This window comes from Rhinatrema bivittatum, chromosome 17 (assembly GCF_901001135.1).
Source record: "Rhinatrema bivittatum chromosome 17, aRhiBiv1.1, whole genome shotgun sequence".
NCBI classification, from domain to species: domain Eukaryota; kingdom Metazoa; phylum Chordata; class Amphibia; order Gymnophiona; family Rhinatrematidae; genus Rhinatrema; species Rhinatrema bivittatum.
In genome coordinates this window covers 21675995-21697509 of record NC_042631.1, presented here as the reverse complement: position 1 = coordinate 21697509, position 21515 = coordinate 21675995, and the positions used below count along the sequence as shown (strand labels likewise).

The 21515-nt window shown below is 40.3% G+C and overlaps 1 protein-coding gene across 4 annotated transcripts in view; it reads right to left on the bottom strand.

Moving 5' to 3' along the window:
• The window catches only part of DENND5A (DENN domain containing 5A), a 65421-nt gene that overhangs the window by 4888 nt on the left and 39018 nt on the right, over positions 1–21515 (bottom strand). For all 4 annotated transcript variants that reach the window (XM_029582309.1, XM_029582310.1, XM_029582312.1 and 1 more), the window contains 10 exons: positions 19272–19424; positions 18609–18693; positions 17039–17123; positions 15886–16014; positions 10447–10568; positions 9689–9834; positions 9284–9402; positions 6417–6598; positions 1151–1233; positions 96–219 (listed from right to left, as the gene is read on the bottom strand). In XM_029582309.1, coding sequence (XP_029438169.1) covers positions 96–219; positions 1151–1233; positions 6417–6598; positions 9284–9402; positions 9689–9834; positions 10447–10568; positions 15886–16014; positions 17039–17123; positions 18609–18693; positions 19272–19424 — 1228 coding nt within the window. The remainder of the gene's footprint in view (positions 1–95; positions 220–1150; positions 1234–6416; positions 6599–9283; positions 9403–9688; positions 9835–10446; positions 10569–15885; positions 16015–17038; positions 17124–18608; positions 18694–19271; positions 19425–21515) is intronic.

The window sequence follows — 21515 nt, the reverse complement described above, 5'->3', positions numbered from 1 at the left end:
ATCCTGGAAACGGAGCATTATTAGCAGCACGAGTTTATACAGCAGAAAGCTGATGGAATAAAACCCTTAATGTTAGAAGAGAGTTTTACACATACCTAGGAAGTCCCAAATAAAAACATTTTTGAAGAGTCTAGGTGATTTGAATCCATGCTGAAACACTTGTTCGAGGGCATAAACTAATCCACTTTCACCACAAAGCAGCAAAGTCAAACTGCCTCTCTGTAGGAGAGAGAAAATGTGCTTTAAAATGTTATGTATGGTAAATAATGCCTTGCAATAAATATGCACAGTGGAAGCCAGCATATAATAGAGAAAAGGAAAAGATTTCGTAAGCTATTCAGTCTGTACTATGGCTAGGAGTTTTATCAATGTTACTATCCCAAGGCGAGTGGTTATAAAGTGATTACTGCTTTCTTTATTATACACCTTGGGGGGTGATATGCAACTCTGGGATGATAATCTTGCAGTCTATGGTTAATTCTCTGTCTACTATAATCATCTCATTGACAGGATCTCTAAAGTAAACGGAATATTTGTTAATGGCAGCTTTCAAATGGATTAAAAGAATGATTTGTTTACTTTAGTCTTAAAATTTTTAAGTTTGTTGGAGGCAGGGCTCTAATCTAATATCCAGGGTCATGCATTTCCTGCAAAGGTGTCTAAATGAGTTTTAGCACCTTCCATCCAGACATTATCTGTCACAGGAAATGCACCAGTTCTTTGTTAATTAAATAACTCAAACTGCTCCAGTAATCCTTGAGAACATGCAAACAAGTTACATGCAAGATAAACTGTACTGGGGGAAAGGGAGGATTTTTCACAGAACCTCTGAACCCTGCTGTATTTTTTTTTATTTTTTTTTGGTAAAAACAGGAAGTCATCACTTTTATTCAAGAAACTTGACATTTTTGTATGAAAATTTAACCAAGTCCCAAATTTGAGTGAATCACAATACAGTGATTCACTAATAATAAAACTATAGCTAGGTCAGGAGTTTTTGTATACATACAAATTCATTTTAAGTACATTTTAATTTTTTGTGCAAAAAAAAGTTCTAAAAATCCCCCAACTATTTGTGTCCTCTCTGAATACAGCACACATTTAGAATGAAACTAAACACTGAAATTCTCCAATACACAACCATTCTCACCTCTTTCTCAGGCTTATGGAAATGCTTCACAATACCATTGACAGCCTCGCCAATAGCTTCCTGTATCTGACCTGTGTTTAACTCTGAAAAAGAAGTTTATTTTTGTTATCCCAAAAAGGTCTACAGATTCCAACAAAATTTAAAACAAAGTATTCAGATTTCTCCAGTTCAGACTAAAATGTTTAAAACCATTTCAGCATTCATGCCCAGATGATCAAGATACATAATGTAAAATCGGTAATTAGTTTTTAACAATCGGAGTATTTAAGAATCATATTCTGTATATTTACGTAGTAGCGGCAGTCAAAGAATGTAACTTTATAGCCAGTGTACACTAAGGGTTAGATTTTAAAAGGAGCGCACATGCGTCTATGTACGCGATTTTATAACATGTGCGTGTCGGCACACACGTGTTATAAAATACATTTCCCACACATACACGTGCATGCTCCTTTAAAAATCTATCCCTTAGTGTACACTGGCTATATATCCCTACCTAACCTTCCTACCCTTTTCCCCTCCGACTCCCCTTAACCCCTTCCTAGCTACTCACATTTTTTTTTGTTCCTCACTTCCTGCTCCTCTGGAGCAGAAGTAAACTCTGCGCGCTGGCCAGCTGCCAGCAGGCACTTCCCCGGGACAGCAGCTAATGGCACTGGCCCGGCCCGCCCCCCTCAGACCACACTTCCGGGCTGCCCTCTTTCAGCAGGTCCAGCACATAACGGTGGTTATGCACGTGGTTGGGTCCTTTGTAAAATGCACGCGGTGCACGCAGGGCCCCCGAAATTCATGCAGAAAAGAGGCAGAGTGACATGAGCTGTCGTCCTGAGATCTAACAGCAGCAGAAATTGGGTTTTTTTTTGTTTTTCAATCTTTATAAAGAAAGGAGTTCTTTCAAACCTTTCCCCATTGCATCTTTGAGCAGTAACCCTTTTGAGGACTAGAGATGTGCACATTCCTACTTATAGCAATTGCTAGAATAAAAGCAGGTACTGCCATGAAGTAAGGCCTGCTTCAATGAGCATCTAAGCAGTTTCATTTTATGATTGAAAACTCCTGAGTTGATGATGGGGATGACCAGCTGTGAAGACTTCCTGTAGGACCTTGTTCTCTGCAAATAATGAGGGGCTCTTCTGCAATCCAGGTTATGAAGAGCCTGTTTGTCCTTATTTGCATGTGGGCTCGGAGAAAAAAAGTTGGCAATAACTATGGATTGATTTATTTGAAAGACACTATTTTTGGTAAAAATGTAGAATGAGTTTTCAGAATTACTGCTGGGGAAAGAATTGGGTGGGTAGAGAATATGAGATGAGTGTTTGCAACATGCTCACTCAGATAAAGCTATTTAAAAAAAAAAACCCCAAAAAAAAACACATTCCGAGAAAGGAATTTAGATATATGTTTTGGCTAAAGGCTCAAAAGGCTATTTCATAAGCTGAGTAAAATCTATGTTTAAATCACAAGCAGTAGGTGGCTCCTTAATAGAGGGTTTTAGATGAGTTAGACTTCATGCATCTGGGAACGGGGATTCTTGAATTTTCATATTCCTATAGCATTATGCCTAAGGCGCCGAGTTAGTTTTCATACCTGAATCAGGCTTAAGACTTATTGTAGGAGAACAGGGCATTTAAAAGAGTCACAATGGATTCAAAGACTAGGTAGCAAGCCTTTTCCATTTAAAAGTTGTAAGATTTCCTAGTAGAGCATTTTCTTCATGCTAGAATAAACTTTACTTACTTCGGCAGACAGCTGCACAGAAGAGACTGACTGTCATCAACCATGAAGTCAGCCAAGGAAGAGTTGGGATGGAGAAGATTCTCATTGCTTTGAGTGAACAGGGATGGGAATATTCTTAATGATATTGGCTGCTGAAATGCTGGGTGTTGAAGCCATGAAAACCAAATTAGATATGGCCAAAAGGGGATCAAAATATTTAGACTTTTTTCTCTTAATTTTGAACAGTTTTTTTCTACAAGTGGAATCATGGGACATTCATATGAAATTTGTGATTGAAAAAAAGCTTCGGTTGCTAACCTGTCCTTTAGAACAGTAGATAGGAACCTTGTTGTATGGTGCTGCAAAGAGATCTGTGAAGTGCCCCAAAGTTGAAAATAGTTCTTGAGCTATGTGATGTTTCAATGACCATTCATGTGATTGCAGCTAGCAACGTAATTGGTCCGCTAACTGGTTTTGGTTTCCATGGAAGCAGATAGCTCTCAGACACATCCCTTGGGAAATTGTCCTTTTCCATATCTTGCAGCTTCTACTTGGTTATCTGTTTGGATCAATACTACTTTCCCCTTTAGCCAAAAACTAAATACTTTTAAAGCACTGAAGACTGCTGTCAACGCTAGGTGATTTATGTAGAGTAGAGTAGAGTAATCTTTCTTCTTTGAGAATATAGGCTGTTCAGATGAGCTTCCCATTCTTAACTGGAACATCTGTTGTAATATGAGATTGAGGTTGGTGAAAAGACAGACCTTTCAGCAGATCAAAAGGTTGCAGCCCCCATGAAGAGTTTGGATGAGATTGTTGAATACACTCACTTTGTCAGAAAGTGACTGTAGGTGTTGGATTTCTGTGCTACTGAGCCTGTCTCAAATTAATGGGAAACTGGTGCCCAACATTTTCATGAAGAATCAATCAGAAACTGTTTCTAATACAAAAGGGTCAGGATTATCTTGTTTAGTTCATCCGCCCTCTTCTGAGGTTGAAACGCTTTTCTTCCTGTGATATCAAGGCAGACTCCTGTGAAGTCTATTATAAGTCTGCTCCAAACTGGATTTTGATAAATTGATGAATCCTAGGGTTTGGAGGATGTTCATCATACAGAGTGTGGAGGAATGAGGTTTTGTTGTTTTTTTTTTTTTTTTTTTTTTAAGAATATGGTTTGCTAGGAGCCAATCATCCAAATATGGAGAAACAAATACTTTGCTCTCTCTTAGATGAGCAGCAATTGCTGCAAGACACTTTGTAAACACTCTGAGTGCTGCAGAAAGGCCAAAAAGGGGAGAGCTCTGTATTGTTAATGATCACAGACTATGGTGAAACACAAATTTCCTGAGACTTTTGTGAATCTGGATACGCATGTAGGTATCCTTGAGGTCTAGAGTGGTTCACCAGTCATTGTTCTCCAAACTGATGGAGGACTGTCCCTAAAGATTTCATTCTGAACTTTTTTTCTTCAGCCATTTCTTGAAATCTGAGGACCAAGATTGGGCGGACCCCACCTCTTTTCTTTAAACTGAAGAAATATTTAAAATAAAATCCTCTGTTCCTTTGTAGTATTGCGACAGACTGCTCTCGTTGGAGGACTTGGCGCTGTTCTGCATTTATGGAGTGATTTCTTGGTGGCTCGTTAGAGGGAGAGGACTTGAAATTCAAATGGTACCCCTGCTGTGCGATCTTTAATACACAACAATCTGAGATTATCCAAGTCCGTAGTGAACTGAAGTGTTGAAACCTGCCCCCCCCCCCCCCCCCCCAATTGAAAAACAGTTTAAATCTAACTGGGAAGCCTTTTTGATAAATTTAGTCAAAAAAGATGTTAGATTTGGGTTGTGTTTGTTGGAGAGGTTTCAGCTGTGCTCTTCCCCTTGCACATGGCCTGTTCTGTTACTGCTGCTGAGGGTGAGGATCATTACTTCTTGAACAGTACCATCATCTCCTGTAATACTGAGACTGACCTTTCCTGCTTCTTGTCAGCTGCTCAGCTGTAGCTGCTGTCAGGGGAAGGAAGAGAGTGGAGCAGTGATCTTTAAAGAAGATTTACTGGGGGGGGTTTTGTTGGGGGGTTTTTTTGGTTAATTTTTTTTGTTTGGAAAGTTAAAAAAAAACAAACTCCTATCAGCAAGTTTCTCATGACCATCTTCACGAAGGCCAGACACCCTCAGCCATGCCAGCCTTCTGATTCCAATGGCAACAGCAGGTGTTCTGGAGAAGCCTCATATGCATCGTAAGTCGATCGATCCATCGCTCCCTACAGCATGTGAGCTAAACTATTCACGGTGTCTGAAGGAAGCTGCTAGGCCATCACTTGCAACTTCTGCAAAGAGCTACACATGTAGAGGTCCATATTCAGGCAGCTCAGATAGCAAAGTTAGCCGGATAAACTTATTTGTTTAACTTTGGAGGTATATTCAATAGTGCATCCTGTATGCCTCTCTCTCTTTAGAAGAAACTGAATCATGCACACACAGAGACTTATATGAGTCATAGTGCTTAGCATGAGGAGACACTGCCTTTTCCAATTTAGGAAACAGGAATTCATCACCACAGGTAGCACAGTTAGGCACATCACGCAATGCTGTACTCACTGCTTAGGCTCAGTCATGCTGGACTGATACAGACATCTTGTAGCAACAGTGGGGATACCTTTTGAAGCCTGGTTTGTCGCCTACCATCACGAAGAGAGCTAAAGCCAGGTCAAACTCAAATTTTGCAAGTTTTAAGGAATAACTTTTTTTTTTTTTTTTAAATAAATGTCGTGCCAAAAAAAAAAAAAAACTTCGAGAAAGGAAAAGAAAAATGAAAAAAATATGCGAGGAAAAATGTGGCGAGTGGCTGAAGGAGAGGGTATAAAACAAAATATACGTCCTTTTGCACGAGCAGAAGAAGAGACCAAGGAGACTCCAAAGCAGTGGTGGCTGCTTAGAAATTCTTCTTGGTTCTTCTAAGCTCGAGCTTTTCAGTCTTGCTGCTATCAGGGTCACCCACTTGGGATGGGATTTCTGTCTTGCTTGTCCATGAGAAACAGATTGGGCTCTGTTTACACACTTCTGCCCATGTCTCCCAGGGAAAGGCATCACTTCAAAAGACAATGGAACAGGATTACAGGTGCTGTACTTTCCACAGAATAGCAGTCTGTCAAATGTATAAATTATGCTGATATCAGCCTGTGGATATTAAAGTTATCCTAAATCATGGGATCTAAATCTTCTCACACTCAGAACTGTGACTGAGATGCTCAAATTAAAGACCCCAGTGTGTGAATCTGCCAGTAATGTTTATAACCACATATATTCTACAAGTTAAACAAAGACAAATCTCACAACATTGTGCTAATCTTTATACCTCTGAATGCTAGAAGAACATGCAATCCGTCCCTTCCCTTTGCTAATATTTTTATATAAAACTAGATCAGCTTGAAAAACAAGTTGATATATTTCATACAACTAAATAAAATCATACTTTAAAAAGAGCAATTGTTAATGCTGTAGATGGATTTCTAAATCCAGAGGATTTTATTTTTGCTTTTTTTACTCACTTTGTTTGCTGTTTGGGGATATGGTGACCAATCTCCTAATCATACTTGGCGAGTGCTGCAACGGTGGCGTTCTGCACTGCCTGTCCTCTGACTCAGTGTTTGTGGTCAATAACTCTCCAACCAAAACTCTTTCTAGACTGCCATCATCCATTCCTTTCCCTAGCCACCTTCCACAGGGAAACCTAAAAAAAAAAAGGACATGAGAATAAGCATTTATACCACTGTGCACTTATGACAGCATAAAAAGACCAGCCAGCCTACCTAATCTTCAGCTCTACAGTCCCTACCACTCTTCTCTGCTTGCCCTACCCTTTCTTCAATATGGACACTGTCCTCGTCTCCACCACCTCCACTAGGAGGCTGTTTCATGCATCCACCCCCCTTCTCTGTAAATAAATACTTCATTAGAATACTCCTCAGTCAATTCCTTTCCATCCTCATCCCATAGTCTTTCCACCGAAAGAGACCCACCCTCCTGTGCACGAATACCTCCCCATCTTGCCTTTCCTCTAAGGCAGTGCTTCTCAACCCAATTCTCTGGGTACACCTAGCCAGTCAGGTTTTCAGGATATCCATAATGAATATACATGAGCGATTTGCATACAAATCTGTAACATTCATTGTGGAAATCCTGAAAACCTGACTGGCTAGGTGTGCCCCGAGGACTGGGTTGAGAAGCACTGCTCTAGGGCAGCGTTGGCACTCTAGGACTGGAGTTGCCTATCAGGGCTGGTTTTCAAGACATCAGTAATGAATATGGATGAGATATACTTTGCATGCAATGAAAGCAGTGCATGAAGATTTGCTGCATGTATATTCATTGTGAATGTTCTGATTTATTTTTTTATTTTTTTTAAGAACTGCTGGAGTTGCCTAACCTGCCCTAGGGTATACATATTCACATCTTTAAATCTGTCCAGATATAACTTTAGAACAAAAGCACTGACCCCTCCGGCCATCCTATTTATCTCTTATACCAGAACTTGCACAAAGTATTCTAAATGAGGTCTTAGAAGGGACTTACACAGGAGCAGTATATCACCTTTTTTCTGTTGACCATTCCTCTGCCTTTGCACCCAAGCATCTTTCTAACTTCTGCGTCACCTTATCTATCTGGTTGGCCACTTTGCGATTAAATGTGATCACCTCCACCTTTGGCTCCTGTTTTGTGTATAGAATGTCACCCCATAGGCTGCACTGTTCCCTTGGGATAAGAACATAAGAACATGCCATACTGGGTGAGACCAAGGGTCCATCAAGCCCAGCATCCTGTTTCCAACAGTGGCCAATCCAGGCCATAAGAACCTGGCAAGTATCCAAAAACTAAGTCTATTCCATGTTACCATTGCTAATAATAGCAGTGGTTATTATCTAAATCAATTTAATTAATAGCAGGATTTTGAACCCCAAATGCATGACTGCTTGCTTTTTTTTTTGTTTGTTTTAGCTGCCAGACTAGTTTTGCTAGACCCTCTTCATGTTTTTCCACACCTTCTTGGGCGTCCACCTTATTGCATGAGTTTGGTATCATCTGCAAAATGACAAGCCCGATAATCCTTCCACAACATCACTTACGGAAATGTTGAAAAGATTCGGTCCAAGGACCGAACTCTGCGGCCTAACACCAGTAATGAGCCTTTCCTCAGAGTAGCCCCATTTACCGCTATCCTTTGTCATCTCCCTTTCTAACCCTGTCAGCCACTTTAGGAACCACACCTAGGACAGCTCGGGAGAATTTCAGTCTCATGCAAATAGAGAACGAGGTACATCTTAACACAGAATGACCTACTCTGGTATGAACACCATTAATACAGTATTTGCAATACCTTGGAGAACGTTTGGCTCTAGGAGCCTCACGGTTTTCAGTCTCCCTTTCCAAAGTACTGTGAACATGCCTGTTGCATGTTTTTTTTTTTTATATGATGGTTCACACCTTGCTCTCGGTGCTTCTGATAATAATTGTAAGAACCTTCCTCTGCTCTGCCTGAGAATCTAGAATTTGAGCTCAATTTGTTTTCCCATCAAATCACACCTTTTTAACTGGTAGATTCCTAACAACCTGGTGGGATTTGTTCTTTAGAAGCTTAGTGGCTTTTTCTATTTATATTGCCTTGGCAGAGTGTAGCCCCCTATACCCTTTCTTCATTTTAGAGGATGAAAATTCTCTCTCCATCATCTCAGTCTTTTCTTGTTGCTTTGTTCCAGTAGAACAACTTTCCATTCTGCTTCTCTTCTAATTGTAAGATTTTTAGGTTTACACACACACCTCTCTTTCACGACGACTCCCACCTTGTCTCATGGACAGTCATGTCCACTTCCCTGCCTATATGATTTGTGCCCTCAGCATCCTCATTTTGTAATTTTTCAATAAGACACAGAGTAAAAGCACTACAAGGAATACCATAAAAATAGCAAAATCTTCGTGATCAAATCTTACTAAGTAATATGTAAACGTAAAAGATTTGGGTTATTTGATTTTATTATTTATCTCTTTCCTATGTGTTATTTCTAAAATTGCCTGTTATGTATTTTGAGTTCCTAAAATAGTAATTATGTTTATTAGCTGGAATTGGTAATTTTTTTATTTACTTAACGTTTATATTACGGGGGACATGTGCAAACTATTTGGGACAGAGTCTGCAGATATGCACACACTCATTCTGAAACTTGCTGCAGGTATGAATTACCTCCAGACGTGTGCACCTGCTTTTTGTGCAGGGAGACCTGAAAATGCAGTCTGCGCCCATATTTTCCTCCCCTAACGTAATCCTGCCTCCATTTCAAAGTCCTCATTCATCCCAGAGTACTGATTTCTGAGAATTGCTAGAAGTTTCATTTGCCCAACTGAAAATTAAAAGGATACTTACTTGTAAGTATGCCCTGTTATTTCATTTCGGACCATAACATATTCCACTAGCCACTTGGCATACAGTCCTGAATTATCATGTCCTATTTGCACTGTGGTAAGCTTCCCCAGATTCTGGCACTATAAACAGACACAGTAATATATTTGTATTACAACAGTGGAACCTGTTTTTGTTATTAGGTGGAATGCTAAAAATCAAGAATGATGAACTGCATTTCATTGTTGGTATTCTAGCGCATTTAGTCTTTTTTTTGTCTAATTTCTCTTGCAAAACAACCAGCTGAAAGCTTTAATAAAGGAAGCGAGGCTGTAACCGAAACATGGGACATGATAGAAAATATTACTTTAAAAATTGTTCTTTATTCTACATTGAACACTAACATACAAAGTATATTAAATTACAAACCTCAAAAGTCATCTCTAAGATATTCCTGGGAATCTGCAGCACTGCTGTTTCACCCAGTTCTCCTGAAATGCAGATCCAAGGATTGGCTGTGAACATTGAACCACCCAACTTCTTACTGGGAACAATCAGGATGTGATATGGGATCACTGCACAGACAGAAAGCAGAATTCACATTTTCAAAATACTCATGTAAAACAGACAGGTCTCTCATGCATATCATTTTCGGTAGTGCCAAGAAGCATACTATGGATTGCAAGAGTGCTTTGTGGAACGTGTGTGAGAGAATAAGTTCTGGAGCTAAAGTTATGGAATACACTGAAAGGTAGATTTTAAAACGAGCGCGCACACAGTTCCCGGCTCATGCACATGGAATCGATCATGTGCAATCTTGTGTATATTTAAGTTATCCTCATACTGTAATACCTCCATTTCAATACTCCCAATGTTTTCTTTCTGGCTTACAGTAAGGTTAATCCTATCTGATTTTTGTATCAGAGGGTCATGTTTAAATCTGCTAAGTTTAAATATGTTGTGGATGCTATCTTTTTCAGACTAGAACATCCAATCGCTGTTTTATTTTAATTACTAAAACTCCTATTTCAAGATAACCCATACTATTTTTTTTTAAGGGACAGTACACATATGCATGTTGCTGTTCCTCCAAGGAAGCCCATGATATTCACACTATCCAGTCATGCTGGCTAATTACTCATGCTCAAGAATAGGAATGAACAGTGCTCTTTAATATACAGACTTACTGATCGTTGTGAAGACATTGGTGAAGCAAAAATAATCAACAGCATTGAATGACAGAAGATGATAGAGGAACTGTTCTTTTTCATCATCACAGCGTAGGAAGGCATAACGTTTGTATAATTTTCTAACAAAAAAAAAAAAAGCACACTTCTTATGTAGCGAATATATTAAAGTTTGTTCTGCGCTTCCAATGTTTGGTATACAAATTAGAGCAACATAGCTGACCTAAAAATCAGCAAAACCAAAATGCTTTATGACATCACAATAAGCATTAAAACAATGAAATCATGGCTATGCTCACATCACCAGCTCAGATGGTTACAACAACATCACTAAACATAATATTACTAAACTCAACTCGGAGAAGAATACACCTGTTTAAACAAATGGGTTTTCAACTTTTTCTTAAGGTATACATTATGATCAAAAATAAAAATTACAACTTTTAATCTCTGAAAGGTCTTAATAACTATGCGCATTAGGTAAACACATGGTAAATATTTTGCACTGGGGTCCCTTCACTAAGTGTCAGAGTGGTGCATTTCATAGCAGTTTTTGCAAAGGATTTAATGTAAAGACACACAGATACATTGAAATGACCTAACTAGAAGTCTAAATTTTCCTTTTGCCTTATTGTTAACTCACACCAATGTACACCATGGTTTGTGTACCATTGCAGGGTGAGACACCAATGGCTCCTCCAGCATTAGCTTTATGCTGTCTCTTTAAGGCTCCTGATTAAATGATTTTTCACACCTGGCCCTTAGTAAGTAAAGTAATCCAAGAGTTAAAGTTGGAGGGAGGTGTACACTGGATATGAGCATTAACAGAGCATGGACTGACGGTAAGGAAAAACCAGATTCTGTCACACGCTCACTCCAGTACAAAAAGTAGCTCCTCCCAGGATTGGGTTAAGTGCCTCTTGTAGCATACTTCTGCCCAAAACGTAACCGCGGAAGACATCCATTTGTCTGTCTTGTCCTACTTTGTGAATATGTAGATATGGGCAGGTAGTTGCTTTGATTCTATTTCTTCTACCGAGGCTTGGACTTCTTCCTCCACATTGAGGCTAAACGTCTTGTATGATAATTAGTCCAAGAAGATATAGAATGTTCTTGGGTTTGCTATTTTATTTGCTTGTACCATAAGCATACAAAAAGAATGTTCCATTTAAAAAAAAAAAAAAGTCTTCGATTCTACGTAAAATAGAATATTAATGCTGTTTTGATACCCAAGGCGTGCAGTTTTCTTTTCCTTGTCATTTTGAGGATAAAAGGATGGTAGTGTACCATCTTGATTAATGTGAAAACATTTATTTTGGAACAAATGAAGAAATTATTCCGAGAACAATTCTGTCTTGAAAAAAAAACAAACAAAAAAAAAAAACTCGAGCAAAATGTAGATACACAGTATATAGAAGAGAAATGCTTAAAATCTTTGCCCTGAATTTCTCCTCTGAATGAAGAGCAGAGACCAGTCACTGGAGCAGCACTGGCCTCCAGAGCAAAAAAAAAAAAAAAAAAATCCAATTGAAAAGGGTCATAGAACGCAACTATTCCGTCATATTTCACCGGCCATTTGCAGGGGAACTTAAGAAATATTTTAAGGCCTAGAAACAATTTCTGATCTGGAAAAGCATTCCGAGAGTTGCATCACAGTCAAATTCAGAAGCGAAACAAGTTATCAGGGTACCCCCACTCCACAGTCATTTCTCCTCAAAGGCTCCCAAAACTGGCAGAGGTCCAAACTATCAAGAGATGTACCTCTCCGTCCTCTCCCTGGAGATTCTCCACCTACTTCCCTCTTAGCAGGTAACAGATTTTCTCTACTGGCGGTATGGCCTTTTCAGGAATTTACGCTTCCTGACCTTTTAAACATAGCCAGCGAGGAGGCAGTGTTGACTAAACAGGGAAAATCAGTATGAGAGTCTGATCTTATTCAGTAATACAGTCTTTTTTGCAGAAAATCTTTACTCAAAGTCTGGAGAGGTCCAATGTGGTCTTCCAGCACCTGACCCCTAGATATTGCGTCTTTTGTCATCTGTTCCTGAGACGGAGCCACCATGGACAATTCGGATACATCCTATTAAGCAGCTGAAAATGCCTAACTTATGTGGACAACAGCTTTCCACATTTTTCCCCAAAGAGCTGCCCCAAGGATGAATATTGGCCCAGTTTCCCCTTAGCATTGCTAGAACCCATAATCACACTCGGACCACCGTGACTCTGAATTTGCCACCCTAGATTGCTGGCAGACAGACAGGAAATGCAGCATCACATTCAGTTTTACTTCCTGTCTCCTTACTGCCTGGGACTGATGAGTCAGGACCACTGCTGCAGCTCTCCTGCCACTGTCAAGGTTGTTCTTTTGCTACCACTGCCAGCCCTGCCGACCTGCATCGCTGTTGAAGCAGCTCCAGGACCACTGCTGCTGCTCTCCTGAGATAAGGTTAGCATCGTTCCTGTGCTGTGTACATTTGTTTCTGCCCTCTACCTCCGATGACGTTGGGACCAGCACCCTATTAATCTCCTGCGGTGACACAGGAGGTTTGTCTCTCACGGTTCTGACTGCATTACCTGGTCCTGCTACTGCTTTTATCACACGGACTGCGTTCTGTTTTCCCCACTGTAACTTGCAAGTTAGTATAGTTCCTGTGATGGTGTATGTGTTTGTTTCTGCCTCCTGCGTCAGCGCTAAGCCCTGCCCTCCGACCTCATTAGGACCGGTACCCTAAGTAATCTCCCGAAGCGACGCTGGAAGGGCGCACGCACGAAGGAACGAGACTAAGGAGCATTCTTAGGTGTGTGCCCCTTCGTGCGTGCATGAGTTGCATACGATTTGGGTGTAAATCTCTCCACTTGTACCTTAAGGACGTCATTGACTTAGTTTTGTGTTTCAGTTGAACAGTCTTTGGCTGGTTTGGCTCAGCATGGTTTTTTTCTTACTTTGTGTGTGGCCTTAGGCTTGGCTGGTCTCAATTTGGGAGGAACTGATTTGGGTATTATGGGGGAGACTGTTCCTATTGGACTAGGTAGAGGGCATTTTGGGTTTCTCTTGAAGCACAGTTATTTTGTATCCTGTTTGAAGTTATGAAATTCCCGTAAGGAATGGCTAAACACGCATCTCTGTAAACTTTTTTTTCTTAAGTAATTGAAGCATATGAGCCCTATTCTGTTCTGGGTATTGGCCAAGCCTGCTTCAACTTATTTTGAAAAGCTCCGAAATGGACTTTTGCCCTCTCATCTTCATAACAGACATCAGCCTTCGAAGATGAAAGACGTTCTTACCCGGAATTTAATTTGCAGACATAAAAAAAAAAAAAAAGAATGACTGCGAGATAAGGGATGCTTTTTTGTTTTGATGTAATTTGATACTTGTTTTGTTTCTTTTTGTTGTTGTTTTTACTTGAGAACTTTGTAAAATGACTGGTCTTTCCATCTCCGGAGCAACCGCTCTCACCTTGGTGTTCCCAGGCACCTCAGCAGCTCCGTTTCCACACCCACTGTACAGCCTGCCTCAGGAAGTGCCTAATATCACCTTGGTTTCCCTGAATCTCAACTCCTAGTTCACCGGACAGCAGCTCCATCTTCACAGAGGGCTCAGAAGCAATAGATGTCAACTCTGTGCTCCCGGGCCTCTGCTCCTTGTTCACCAGGCAACTGGTTTTAGTGCGCTCTCTTCCTTTGAGGTAATCTGGCTACCGGAACGAGAACATATTCTCCCGAAGATTGTGCTGCACAGATAGTGACCCAATACTGGGGGCAAAAAATCAGTAACAAATCAAGAAAGCCTGCGATAAAGACAGAGGATTGAAGGGAAAGGTACTGTAAATATCAACTTGGGTCTATGGTACAGGAACAGGAAAAGTGTGGCAGACCGGATATGCAGTACAGTCCTTAACTGCTGCCATACTCAATGCTCCAGTGCGAGTGAGTTATTGTTCTTGGGGATCCCATGTGGAAAAGCTTCTTCAGGACAATTTTGATCAGCTATCGTAAGTCCAGAAGAGGACAGAAGGCCCCTGATCTTTTTCAAGTTATAAAACTAATGTGTTTCATAGAAGCATTTTTAGTGACCAGTCTTTATTTATTTTTATTTTTATTTAAAACTTTTCTATACCGTCGTATAGTGGAGCACCATCACAACGGTTTACAGTTAGGCACAAATATGTGGTTTCTAATTATCCAAAGGGTGCCATTATTATACGGTAACATAGTTTGATAATATACTCTAAGGGGCGGATTTTAAGAGCCCTGCTCGCGTAAATCCGCCCAGATTTACGTGAGCAGGGCCCTGCACGCCGGTAGGCCTATTTTACATAGGCCTACCGGCGCGCGCAGAGCCCCGGGGTTTTCCGAGGGGGGCGTGTCGGGGGCGGGCCCGATCCGCGCTGCGTTTTCGGGGCGGGACGTAGCGTTTCGGGGGCGGGTCCGCCCCCAGGTTGCGTCCCGGCGCGCTAGTGGCCCGCTGGCGCGCGGGGATTTACGTCTCCCTCCGGGAGGCGTAAATCCCCCGACAAAGGTAAGGGGGGGGTTTAGACAGGGCTGGGGGGGGTGGGTTAGGTAGGGGAAGGGAGGGGAAGGTGAGGGGAGGGCAAAAGAAAGTTTCCTCCGAGGCCGCTCCGATTTCAGAGCGGCCTCGGAGGGAACGGAGGTAGGCTGCGCGGCTCGGCGCGCGCCGGCTATACGGAATCGGTAGCCTTGCGCGCGCCGATCCAGGATTTTAGCGGCTACGCGCGTATCTACTAAAATCCAGCGTACTTTTGTTGGCGCCTGATGCGCCAACAAAAGTACGCCAAATCGCGCTTTTTGAAAATCTACCCCTAAATGGGAAAGGGTGTGATTACCATTTACTATCTTTATAATTTAATACTTAAATTGTGAGAAAATAACAAAAGTAAGCAATACTGCTTTTTCTTGGTGAATTCCTGCTTTGTGTATGTGTTATTCCGTTACCTCACTGTGAAATGCTTTTTTGAAGAGCCATGTTTTTAAGCCTTTTTTGAAGAGTTTTATTTCTTTCATTAGTCTTAATTCTAGTGGTAATGTGTTCCATAATAATGGTCCTGCCATTACCTCAGAAGTAATCCCGCAGCTCCATCTCCATGTGCAGTCTATAACCATGACCTCAGGGAGTGCCGAACAGCTGCTTCTCTCTCATACAACTGAAAAACTTAAGTAAAGCCTGAGGAGCAGCTCATCACATGGTCCAACCCTGCTGACCAATGAACATAAAAACTGAAAACGGGAAGCTGCGGTTTTGGTGATGTCATTTGGAGATTTAAAGAGGTAGCATCAAACGCGTATCAACCCAGTGACAGAATCAAAGTTATTAATGCCCCCAAAAGGATTTAGGATGTTTTCAGAATAAACTTTAGTTCAAGCTTTTGTTTATTTGAAGAATGGTTTTCTGAGTATCGTAAAGTACAACTGTGGTCTTACTTTGTCAACTCATGATCCAAAAGAAGCTGCTTCAAGTGTCTGGAGAGTAACTTCTTTTCCATGGATAGTCTGACCCAGGCCCTTGCTTTCCCAACATCGGTTTTGATCTCACCAATGTTCTGGATGTGTCTAAAAAGGAAAGACAATGGAAATTAAAATAATCCTTTAGGTTAGGAATGGCCAACTCTGGTCCTCAAAACCCACAAACAGGATGGGTTTTCAAGATATCTACAATGAATAGACATTAAATCAAGATTGCATGTGCTGCCTCCATTGTATGCAAATCTGTCTTATGCACATTCACTGCAGGTCGGTTTGGGGGATCTTGAGGATCAGAGTTGGCCACCCCTGTCTTGGGTGCTTTCCCAACATCATTATAGTCAACAAAAAGGCCAGTTGTGCCAGGTTTGTATTATAAATCACCATCATTTACCAATTAAGAGAGCAATAGTTAAACTCCTCATGGGTCTGAGTGATGTGCATCATCACGGCAGCAGATATAAGTCCATGCCAGAAAGTATATGCAGAGATTTAAAAAAAAAAAAAAAAAAAAAAGTGTATTTTAAATTCCCCAGACTTACTCCACTCACTTTTTCATGCAGACCACACAAAGGCGGCAGGTGGGATTTTCAAATCATGTTTATCTGCATAAAAATGTTTGAATATGCTGAGCATATACTTTCCCTCAGGTGGTTCCCAATCTCATCGATCAGCACATTAAGAAGGACTCAAGCAGTGCATTCTACATTCACTCTTACACTTTAGTCAGCTATCTTGCCAGCGGCTGTGGGGGTGGCTGGGGCAGAATCAGAGCCATAGCCACTCTCCATGGATATTAGAGTGAGAATTTAGTTAGCACCTTTCATCTAAGCTGAATCCCAACGCACTTTACAACTTAACACTTCAGAAGCTCGCAATCATCATCTCCAGGGTGGAAAGTCAACTGTGGCTATCAAAGTCTGATCCCTGATCTGTAAGAAAGCCTCCGAAAGGGAAGAGAGAAGAAACAATATCTAAAGGCAAAGGGAGATAGACAACTTCTCCAAGGCCTCACAGGGGAGAGTAAAATTTGATGTTCTGTTTTATGACTCGCTGCTCTAAGACTACAGTCATTCAAAAAACAAACCAAAGAAAAAAAAAGACAGCAACTAACCTCATGTCCTGAATAAGAGAAATCTTTAAAGGAGGCATCACTGGACTAGTGTCAGACTTTCTTCTTTCAGAATCAAGAAGTACACCTAAAAACAAACCACAGTTTTGCCATTCCAAAATTAGAACCATAACATTTTTTCCTAGAAGAATAAAAAGATTTCTAACATGCCAAGAGCCTGTGCACTAAAACTTTTTTTTTTTTTTTTTTTTTTTAGCATGCAGGTGCTTTAAAAGAAGTTACATGTATGCTAAAGCAGGACTTAAGCATGCTAAAATGATGTGCTAAACTAGAATAACCCCAATAGTGCATGAGCACTGTTAGTACGCATGCTAATCTATAGAACTGCAGCTTTAATGCACCAGTAGCGTCTGTGTGCTAAATGGCATGAAGCCGGGACAAAAACTAAACAGCATTGCACTCCTTTTTCCTCGTGGCTCAGCCCCCCCCTTGCTGCAAATCTGAGTAAAAGAAAGCCCGGCACATGCAGCCGATGGCACTGCTGAATGCAGAAGTGGGAGAGTATCTGGAGCACAGGAGGAGGAGATGAAAAGAGGACAGGAAAAGCCAGACTAAAAAGCATGTTTTTCCAGATGTCACACAAGTAGGAGAAGGCCTGGCATCAGACACTGCCTTTGCCAGCCCCAGCACATCCATCCCATTGACATTGGTGTTGAAGTGCTCACAACATCCACAACTACAACACAAGGAAGGGAAATTTTCCAGTCCTGGATCAGGAAACTGCCACCTGACCATCCCCAGGGCAGCAGCGACACAGTGACAACTCTTTATGTTGAAGACCCAGAATGGCCACACTTGTCTTTGAACAGATCAACTATAGCAATTGCCTTTGCCACATTTCAGCAAAATAAGCTCAGGCGACCAACGCTACCACCATCTGCCCCCAGCACCTGAAGCTACATTCTCCTTCTGCGACATCCGCTCCATCCATGTCGCACAATATTAGCCATTGCAGGTGGCCACAGACCAGGGGTGGAGAGGCTGAAGGGCATCCCTCCCAGTTCTTGTTCAATATCCTGTGAGGCTCAACTGCCGCAGCCTCGCTGCCATCGCAGCACCCGTCCTGCTTAATCCTTCATCGCATATGAGATCGCACGTTCATTTAAACACGGGTATGTGTCAAGATCCTCAGGGACCCGTTTAGCCTGCATGCTAGGATCTTAGAGGTTCATATTCAGAGGAATTTAGCCAGATACAAAGTTATCCAGCTAAATGCCAACTTTTGAATATTTTGGGCACTTAAGCCAGCTAACTAGATGATCTCTCATCATCCAGCTGAAGTTTAGCCAGATAAGTTACCTGCAGACTCTGCATAAAATGCAGGCAGTCTGACATTGCCCCCATACTGTTGAAAGCAGTAGTGGATGTTAAAACTATTCAAAATGTTTGATATGAGAGAGATACCATTTTGGTAAAAAAGAGAGTCTCACCCACCATTCTTTTGCCATTATGGCAAGGCTGGACCCACCACAGACTAACACTAACAAAAACCCGCTGCTATATTTTTCTGAATGGACTGCTAATCATTCTCATTAATCTAATAAACACATGCCTGAGGTGCTCAAGCTACCAGACATTATTCTTCTCTTCTTAGTTTCTTGGAAATGTAACAAGTGAGACCACAATGCCGATTTTCCCTGAAATATACAAAAAAAAAAAAGACAATAAACTATTTTTTGTATTTCAAAAAATGTATATATCGCATAATCAGTACAAATACAATGAGAGAGGTTCACAATTTTACCATATATAGTAAAACCATTTATTGAAAAATCACTTCTATTCCACATAAATGCACCAACTTGTTTTTCAGAATGGATTACATCCAATCATTTTATTTGATTTATATTCCAACTTTCAGACACTTCAAAGCGGAGTACATTCAGGTACTGTGCGTCATGCAGACATGCACTGTTTTTCCTGCAAACCAAGTTGCCTTCCATACTGTATTCAAGGCTTTACAACAAACGACTGCAAACATAGTATACTAGAAGACAGTGGGCCAAAAAAAAAAAAAACAAAACCCAAAACATTTTATATGTTCTATTTATCAAAAATATACCATAAATGGTGAGCAATAAGTCATACGTGGGAACAGGTCACAAATGTGTGGACAAGCATGCTGGCATAAAGATTTCTGTGATTAGGATACAACAAATCTACACAAGGTCACTAGATCCAGCGAATAAAAAAAATAAATAGAGCAGTTTAGTACCTGCTTGACCTGTAAACCGTGGCTCCATATTCTTTCTAAAAGATCACAAAGACTGGCTATCAAAGTGTTTTCCTCTACTCCTGTGATGTTCACTTCACCGTGACCCAATTCTACTGCTTCTCGGCCCATTTTTTCAACAAGCATTCTCTTTGTCTTGAAAAACAAAAAGTGTCAAAATAAAAAATGTTTGGTTAACGGAAAACCTCAAATTCTCAGCATACTGTAGCTTATTCCTCCAGAATTATTTTACAAAATTAAACGTTATATGATTAAGAGATTTATTCATTCAAAACCATGGTTCTCAACCTGTGTTGTAATAACCAAAAAGGTAGGTCATTAAAGATTTGTATTGGTAGTAAGAGGATATACATTCAGAAAAATAAAGAGAAGATGAAAATGAGCTGCAGATAATGCCTTTTTACTGGACTAAATACTTTTGCAACCAGCTTTTGAGAGCAATGCTCCTTTCATTAGGACAAGCTACGGATGTTACCCAATATATAAATGATTTACTTGAGAAAATAAAATGTATGTATGTATCTCACTGAAATAATTCACTGAAAGGATCATGAAATAATTCTAAAAGGTGAGAGAAAAGATAACATACTAGCTACACAAGCTATGTTAAAATTAATTTTCCTATCATGCACTATGAATATATTAATGATACTATGATAATATTGTTTGCATTTCATAGAGACATGCTCACTCGAGATGAATACATTTTTCGGTTCAATCTAAAGTATTTAGCAATAAAATGCCTTTTAAAATTAATTACTAAAATTACAACATAAAATAAAAAAAACCACAGGAGGTAATTGATTTCAATTTAGATAATCATACTCTCATGTACTGATTCAAGAAAATCTTAAGGATTACCAAGTTGCATAGGGTTTTTGTTTTTTTACATAACTTAGCAACTGCAGCCACTTCAAATCTATAAATCATACATAAAGTATTCCACCAAAAGGTACAATTTAATAAGCTAACCTCTTTCAAATTGCCAAATATTATCTGTATTGCAAGTACAATGAGAATATCCAACAATTTACATTGGTTCATTGAAAGCTTATCTTGAAATTCATATGATCACAAGAAGATAGTCCTGTAAACAATGGGTGAGCAAAGAGAACATTTGGTTACAAATCCCCATATTTGTGTCCAAAAAGGTTGAATCTTGATACAATCACACAACATATGTTGTAGTGTGCCATCTGCGATTTCACAGTGCCAACATCTATTAGATAGGCGTAAACCCATTCTAAATAATTTCACTGATGTCCACGTTGTACGGTGAAGCAAGAAACACACAAACAGAGTAATACTCTCAGCTCACGCTATTCTTATAGATAGCATCCCGAACCGTTTCCTATTAGAAGAGCCAGGTTCTAGTGCAAGTTCTCTCGCCCTAGACATCTAAACATTTTTAATTTAAAAAGTTATTGATCTAATTTCAAAGCTAATTTGGATTTAAAATGCCCTATTACCCTTTGACCACAGGTTACTGGCAAGTTTTAGCCCTAAAATTATTGAAATAAATATGCAGAGTTGTGTAGCATTATGTAATCGCACTAATCAAGAGAACAAAAGCAGCTGTACAGTATCCACTTCCTTAAAAAGACAACACGTTTAAGAAAGCAGCGAAGTCTGTCACCATTCACATCTTCCTTTTAAGATTCTATTTACATCTCGTTAAATCATGCAGCCTTTACTTTCCAATTAGAAATTTAAAAAAAAATGATTTGGAAAACACAGACTGAAACAAAAAAAGTGAGTGCAGTAGATTAGTCTGTGTGTACTGCTCTATAATCTTTTACAGATGACCCTTAGTAACAAACTCATCGGGGCAGACTTTTAGCTGTGGAGCGGCTAGATAAGTTAGCCGGATACATCTATCCAGCTAGCTTAACCGGGAAATTTAGCGGCATGGCAGCGCCTCTGAATATACCCGACTGTCTTAAAGTTAGTTCAATAAGTATATCCGGCTAACTTTAGGACAGCTCTGCTGCACAACCAACCAGAGTTAGCCACACAAATTATATGGCCTACTCCTCACCTCCCGGAAACGCCTCCTGCCTGCCCACAATTTATGTGGCTAGAATGTAGTCACATACGGCAATGAATACTGCCGTTTTGCCATTTAGATGGATAACTTCAGTTATCCCTCTAAACGGCTTCTGAATATTGACCTCCACGTTTCTTTAAAAAAAAAAAAGGCATCTGGAAGCTCAATCACTGTTACTA